This window comes from Gobio gobio, assembly GCF_949357685.1.
Source record: "Gobio gobio genome assembly, chromosome: 25".
In the NCBI taxonomy this organism is placed as follows: Eukaryota; Metazoa; Chordata; class Actinopteri; order Cypriniformes; family Gobionidae; genus Gobio; species Gobio gobio.
Genome location: NC_137121.1, coordinates 8,537,414 through 8,545,458, shown reverse-complemented (window position 1 = coordinate 8,545,458; position 8,045 = coordinate 8,537,414). Strand labels below are relative to the sequence as shown.

The window sequence follows — 8,045 nt, the reverse complement described above, 5'->3', positions numbered from 1 at the left end:
TTATTTTCTACCTTAATACATCAAAGGTTACTTGAGCTGCATCCAGTTTTTCCACAATTGATGTACGGCGATTCCTCCCCCGAGATACACAATTCACCAACCTCTCTCTGATCAAAGGGATTCAAAGATCCCAGCCCACCCGTCCCGACACTAGACAACCTATAACGCTGGTATCCTCAAAGGTATTGACACCCTCCGCACAGACTACCAGCCCCTCAATACCGCCCGAACACTCAACGCCATGTCCTCCTAGCTTTTCTGGTTTCCTTAGATGCTTGGATTTCATCTACATTTTCAACCTCTCATCGCCAATCTAATCATATCAGTCAGAATAAAATTCTGCATTATTTTCTGTTTAACACTGTGAAGCTGCTTTGAACCAATCGGCATCGTAAAAAGCGCTTTAACTAAAGGCGAGATGACTGACCAGTCAGTTCTGGCTTAATTTTAAATGGAGAAGTTCTCCCCTGGAACCCCAGTTTCAGATGAATTTAACAAAACTGTGACACGCTTTTGGTTCCAGAAACACCTCAAATCCGTTCTCCAACCATCAGGGGTCCCAGCAAAGAACTTTTCAAGCCACTCCTTCCGTATTGGGGCAGCAACCTCAGCAGCTCAAAGTCCTCTTCCAACAGCAGATCCAAGCTCTCAGGAGATGGTCCTCTGACGCTTTCCAAAGCTATATCAGGACCAATCGGTTCCACATCAAAAAAGCCCACCAAACCCTTATTGACCCGACCAATCACTCTTATCTTTCTCCTTTATGTTCTCAGGTTCCAATAAGAAATGGAAAGTTCCTTACAGCTTGAAAGAGTGGAACGTTTCCGTGCAGTACGGAAGAGCGGAAGTTCCACACAGCAGGAAAGGGCGGAAGTTCCACGTAGCGCGAAAGAGTGGAAAGTTTCCACGCAGTGCGAAAGAGTGGAAGTTCCACGCAGCGCGAAAGAGTGGAAAGAGTGTAAAGTTTCCACGCAGCGCGAAAGAGTGTAAAGTTTCCACGCAGCGCGAAAGAGTGTAAAGTTTCAACGCAGTACGAAAGAGTGGAAAGTTTCCACGCAGCGCGAAAGAGTGGAAGTTCCACGCAGCGCGAAAGAGTGGAAAGTACGAAAGAGTGTAAAGTTTCCACGCAGCGCGAAAGAGTGTAAAGTTTCCACGCAGCGCGAAAGAGTGGAAAGTACGAAAGAGTGTAAAGTTTCCACGCAGCGCGAAAGAGTGGAAAGTACAAAAGAGTGTAAAGTTTCCACGCAGCGCGAAAGAGTGTAAAGTTTCAACGCAGTACGAAAGAGTGTAAAGTTTCCACGCAGCGCGAAAGAGTGGAAAGTACGAAAGAGTGTAAAGTTTCCACGCAGCGCGAAAGAGTGTAAAGTTTCCACGCAGCGCGAAAGAGTGTAAAGTTTCAACGCAGTACGAAAGAGTGGAAAGTTTCCACGCAGCGCGAAAGAGTGGAAGTTCCACGCAGCGCAAAAGAGTGGAAAGTACGAAAGAGTGTAAAGTTTCCACGCAGCGCGAAAGAGTGGAAAGTACGAAAGAGTGTAAAGTTTCCACGCAGCGCGAAAGAGTGGAATGTACGAAAGAGTGTAAAGTTTCCACGCTGCACGAAAGAGTGGAAAGTTTCCACGCAGCACGAAAGAGTGGAAAGTTTCCACGCAGTACGAAAGAGTGGAAAGTTTCCACGTAGTACGAAAGAGTGGAAAGTTTCCACGCAGTACGAAAGAGTGGAAAGTTTCCACGTAGCACGAAAGAGTGGAAAGTTTCCACGCAGTACAAAAGAGTGGAAAGTTTCCACGCAGTACGAAAGAGTGGAAAGTTTCCACGTAGTACGAAAGAGTGGAAAGTTTCCACGCAGTACGAAAGAGTGGAAAGTTTCCACGCAGTACGAAAGAGTGGAAAGTTTCCACGTAGTACGAAAGAGTGGAAAGTTTCCACGTAGTACGAAAGAGTGGAAAGTTTCCACGTAGTACGAAAGAGTGGAAAGTTTCCACGCAGATTGGAAGGCTTCCACGCAGCAAGGAAATGTTTTAATAATATTTTTAATATTGTTGTCTCTCCCATGTTTCTCTTTTCCCGTTTCTCTTGCAGGCAATCCCCCGGCACAATGCGCCACAACCGCCCTCAGGGGCTTACCGGTCAAGCAACCAGGCCCTTTCTTGAATGCCAGCCCGCCAAGCTCTGCACTTCTTGGGGGGTATTTAGCCAGGCGGCTGTCCTATGCTTTAGCATTTTTGGGGGGTACTCTGGGTTCGGGCCAAATTCCGAGCTCGAAGCCCTCCCCCCGGACAGCACGCCAAATACGCATTTAAACTACTCTCCATAAATTATATGTAAGTGTGAACTCGTGAAATGATGTTTTATGAACAAAGTTCGGGAGGAGCACGTTCAGATAATTGACACAGGTGGAGAGCACTCAGCTAATCAACAATAGAGGTATATATACACGCAGCAGTCTTACCTCCATTCATTGACAGTTTCCAGCATCCCTCCACCACCCCTTCTCCACACTTTTATTTTATCAACCACTTACATACACGGGGGGTACTCTGGGTTCGGGCCAAATTCCGAGCTCGAAGCCCTCCCCCCGGACAGCACGCCAAATACGCATTTAAACTACTCTCCATAAATTATATGTAAGTGTGAACTCGTGAATTTCCAGATCGTCTTTTGCAACCGACATGCGCAGTTGAACCTGCGTAACGTCAGTGTGACATAGGGTGTTAATTGGTCTATACAGAGCCAGTTTCCCAAAACCAGCATATTTTACATCTCTCGTTAATTAGAAGAACTTTTGGTGCATCGTTATACTGTCTAGTCCAAATTACCACACACTCACTCAAATCTCCTTTTACAATATTTTGTAAAACATGAAGTGTTAAGCGCGAGGGATTTACATGTTAAGTCAATGTAAAGACGCAAATAGACATTCTGCTGCGCGATTCACGTGAATGAGTCGCAGCGAATGACAGGGCGCGAATTGAGCGTTTGACGCGTGATTCGCGCGAGTTGAAAAATCTGAACTTTGAATATTCGCACCACGTTAACCAATCAGGAGCTTGCTCTAGTAGTGACAACAATGAGGACAAAATCATATGTGGATACCCGGAGCTTTACGTACTTTATAGAAACAGGAATAAAAAGGATCTTGCTTGGAAGAAAGTGAGTGAGGAGGTCGGACAATCTGGTAAGTTGTAAAAAATGCTCTTTACTCAATTTGAGCTATACATAGGGTGATTTCAGGGTGAATGGGACATTTTTTGCCATTGAGATGACTTGGAAAAAGTGTCCCAATCACCCTGAATTCACCCTATTGAGACTTCAAGCTAGTTAAAGCGAGCAAATTAAGCTTATTCGCCGTATTTTAAAACAATCCATGTCAGCCATTTCACAACGAGACGAGCCTGCTGGCAGAAGCCCCTCCCATGACACGAATTTGCGTCTGTTGTGTAGTGAATGTCACGCACGAATGAAGCGAATTTCACGCACGAATGAAACGAGTAAACTCAAAATGTTCAAGCGACCAACTACGCGCAAATAACACGATTTATTCACTTCATTCGCGTCTGGTGTGAAAGCACAGTAAGAGACGTGTTGCTATTGCTGTAATACACAATAAACTTGCATTCAAACAGTAAATAATTATTCCACATTTCATGAAGGCATTCTCTGTGGTTTGAATGAATTCTACACCATTAAAACTAATTTGTTCAGTCTACTTGATTCAATTGTGCAAACTTGTTGCCTTAATTCAATTCAGTAAGCTTAACTTAATTACACCGAGTTGTTACTTAAACCATTTAAGTTTTGTCAACTTAATTCTATCTGTGATCTGAGGAAGTGTACTCCCAGAATGCATTGTGGCATGAATAAATTAATTGCTTTGTTTTACTATTTTATTTGCTGTCTTGTGTCAGCATGACCTCAATAACGACAGCAAATTGGTCTTGTTAATTAAAACTTATTTAATAAAATAAAAAAACTTGTAACCATTGTTGTGTTTTGATGCTGAATGTTGAATGACTCAAGCAAGATATTGTCACAGATATAGAGGGATTATATCAACCCAATTAAAAGTATATGCAATAAGTGTTAGCAATACAATTTTAAAAGATCATTATTTAATATGAAATATAGTTGTTATATATAATCCATCAATATTTATTACTTCCCTTCCTTTGAAATCAAATAACTGTGATTCCCTGTTGCATCGCTGCAAGAAGAGAATTACAAGAATATGAATGAAGTTCCAAGTGTCCAACCAAAGGGAACACTAATCACCATAATGGTGAGAAATGTTAGGAAGTCAATATGAATGTATGAAGTCAACTTATGTTACGTTCTCCCAAAATGTTTAGTTGTATTGACAATAACATTCAAGATGAGTCAAGATTGATTTGGAAAGAAAGATATTTTACTTGACAAAGTGTTCATTCACCACAATTACAAAGTCAATAGTCTGCGAGACAGGTTACAATATGTCAAGACATTAGGCAAATATGCAAAATCAAGACAAGACATCATAATTGACATATTCCTCATGTCAAAATGACAAGAATGTAATAATAAAAAGTCTCCCTCAATAAAAATGTGATTTAATAATGGCTGCCCCTTTAGTTTTGGAGTGTCTGATCATCAGTCTGAAATCACGTCATCAGTAATGGTGGCATCTTTCTCCAGGTCCACGGTGATTTTCTTGCCAACCAGTTTGAAGATGTTCTCCGGCCTGACGCCTTGCGGTTCGGCCACTTTTACGGTCAGCATGTCGAGAGTTAATGTCTCACCCTTCTGCAATGGTTTCAGGGCCACCACTGACTTACCCAACTGGAGGAAAGAACATAACCATTGATTTAAAGAGATTTTATAAATTTTTTAGGGTTTAAAAATCTGTCAAAATGACCATTTTATCTGACCTTGCTGTGACAGGAAGCCTCACAGGGCAGCATCTGTTTGATTGGCGAGCCCATCGCCATCTCCACCGTCCTGATGGCTTTCACCAGCTCTGCCAGCTCCGCCGGCTCCAGTGATGCTGCGTGGTCACTGCCTTTCCAGCTCTTATCCAGGGTCACATGACGCTCCAGGACCTTTGCCCCAAGTGCCACAGCAGCCACAGACACATGGATGCCTGTCTCATGTCCAGAGTAGCCAATGGGAATGTCCGGAAACTCCTTCTGGAACTCCTGCGTAGGAAAAAGGAAACAGAATAATTTCAAATGAATAGTTTTCTTCAGTAATTTATGAAGTTGATGAAGATGAGATTAAAGCGATCACTTACAGGGATCAGGCTGAGGTTGACGTGCTCTAATGGCAGCGGATAAGCACTGGTGCACTGCAGGAGAGTGAAATTGGGATTGTGCTTCTTGACGGTTTGGTAAACACAGCGCATGATCTCCATAGACTGCATTCCAGCAGAAATCACCATGGGGCGACCTACACAAATACACCAAAACGTCAGCTTCTGGGAGAAAATAAGCTCATTAACAGTTCACACATGCTGAATTCTCTGCACACTCAAAGCCAGAAAATCCACACCAGGATTTCTAGGTTGCATTCGCTCTGCTCTCTGGCCAATCAGCTCTGTCAATACGTAAATCTCCAGGTGATCTAGAATAGCTGACTTCAAATGCTCATGAGAAGCTATTCAGATTCAGTTCTCGGCTGTGCTTGAACTTTTCTCATTTGTGAGTCACTGGATAGTGTCTGAAATGTTATGTAAACCTTGGCAGTGAATATGACAAACCTCTGTCAAAGGAGAGCGAGTTTTCAGCACTTCAACACTTTTTCAACAGTGAGTTTTACCTTTTTTGGCGGTTTTCTCCAGGTAAGGGATGTTGTTGGTGTCAGCTGAGGCAACTTTGAAAAACGGCACATTGATTTCATGAAGAAATTCTACAGCCATCTGGTTGAGGTAGGGAGAGGAAAAGTTATTAGATGCATTTCAATCTACTGGGTTTAACATGCACATATTCTCTTGATATAAATAATAAACGTTGAGACCCTCACATCATCCATCCCTGATGCTGTAAAGAAGATACCAATGTCATTGGCGTACTGTTGCAGCTCTCTGTACTGCTGGTGACTGAACTCCAGATGGAGTTTATGAGCCCCATAGGTCGGGCCCCAGGCGTGAGGGGACGTGTAGGGACGCTCCAGAGCGTGCTTGGTGAATCTGTGTTCAATCTCGCTCTTTTGAAACTTGGCACAATCAGCTCCACAGTTCTGCAGGGAGGTACAAGAGGGAGTTGAAGTGGATTTGGTTGACTACAAACAGGATTTTTGAATGAAAAATTAGTTTCACCATATAAGAAGTCTAAAAGTTAATGCTGTGATACAGTGTGTGACCGTTATAGCTATTACAGAAACTTCTCATTTTAATTCTTGACTTAAGATTGGAAAAAGTGAAATTATATTTTGTCGTCACTTGAAATTTTCATGATTTGTCAACTTAAATAATTAATGTTAGCCTAGAAATCTAGACGCACCCTAAATCTTATTGTCAGACAAGGTAGTCTAGCAAATCTCTGTTGGCGTGCGAGTGGGAAAAACCAAACTCTAATCAGGCCAATCACATCGTGTATAGAGTCGGTGGGCAGGCTTAACATAATGACGGCAGAGTTGCCGCGGTTCCGCGTGCTACTCGTAAACAAAGAAGCTGGCGAACAGCGGTTCACCTTCTTCTTTGCTCTGGTTGTAACACTATCCTATTGCGAGCAGAGGGGATTTGAAAGACAACCGTTTATCCCGCCTCTCGGATTGAGTCCTGCCAATGGTGTGTTCCCAGACCCAACATCTTGATGTGGGTCTGGCTTGTCAGGCTAAATTAATGTGGTTCAGATAACATAATATTTTGAGTTTCTATTTTCTAAACCAATCTACTTCATTGTGTCAACTATTTTTTTTTTTCATTTCAATGAACTGAATTTTAAGTGAAAACAACATAATCTTTTTTACAGTAGGATAGGATTCTGAGTTTGAGCCGGTTCACAAAGAACAAGTTTTTGCAGTTAAAAACAGTCAAACACATCCGTCGAATTTGTTTAAATTAAAAAAACAATAGAAAAGTAACACAGTGGAATGATAAAACACATTCTTTGTGAACGGCCCTGTTTCTTGGTCATTTTTTTCTGTTTAGAAATAAAAGTCAGGTAATAAAATGGAGGAAAAAATCTGTCTTTAAAAAAAAAATTCTATCAATTTTCTATCAAACTGTGGTTTCGGGGTTCCCCCGCTCCTGCTAACAGTACTTTACCTTTGCCATTCGGATCATTTGTTTGGCGATTTCTATGTCTCCCTGATGGTTCTGTCCAATCTCAGCGATGATAAAACAGGGGTTGGAACCCCCGATTTTTCTTCCTGGACAAAGTTCAAATTCAGCAGACATTTTATAGACTAATTGTTTAACTGATATACGACTAAGAGGCTGGAGACGTGATCACTGGCGTGCTGGCATCAAGCAAAGGGGCCGGAGAGAAGGGCACGCTGTCATTTAAACAGAGTGCTCCACCCTAAACGTTGCCACCGCCCTCTAGTGCATACTGCACAAAACCTGTGTGACCTTCATTTTATTTTTTACAAATGGTCTTTTGTGGTGCCATTCAAATCATGCAAAGTCTGTTGCTGCAAAAAGTAATAGCCTAGTTAATAATTACTTGTTTACATGGGATACATGGTAAATTATATCAGTTTGACAGAATGTTCTACTGTTCAAAGTGTAAACTAAATGTACAATTTTCTTATATTGAAATTGTTTATTTCCTACTCCTTGACAGATCCTCAGGCTCTTTAATAATCTATGAAGACCAGTTTTCCCTGTCAGTCATCATAACAGCACACAAAGCTATTGGTTATGTTGTAGGCTACATGCCCTTATAGACCTGTGCTGCATTCCACTCCACTTTAGACACGCACTTGCGAACTTCCCTAAGCACTTCCCCTAGGGGGAATCCCTGCCGCCATTTTGAAGCGCGTTCCACTTCGTGAAGTGGACGAGGGAAGTTTATATGGACAGACCCTCGCTCCCTCGATTTTGACCTGCCTTTAAAGGAACACGGCACTTA

At 42.3% G+C, this 8,045-nt stretch overlaps 1 protein-coding gene across 1 annotated transcript; it reads right to left on the bottom strand.

Annotated features, from left to right (window-relative positions):
* Positions 1-4,382: 4,382 nt before the first annotated feature.
* Positions 4,383-7,369, bottom strand: LOC307122343 (N-acetylneuraminate-9-phosphate synthase-like; the record flags this gene model as incomplete). The annotated part of the gene is made up of 6 exons (XM_079810426.1): positions 4,383-4,812; positions 4,902-5,168; positions 5,264-5,418; positions 5,788-5,887; positions 5,992-6,207; positions 7,238-7,369. The coding sequence occupies 6 exons, from the start codon at positions 7,367-7,369 to the stop codon at positions 4,624-4,626; spliced, it is 1,059 nt and encodes a 352-aa protein (XP_079666552.1). The 3' UTR covers positions 4,383-4,623.
* Positions 7,370-8,045: the final 676 nt, after the last annotated feature.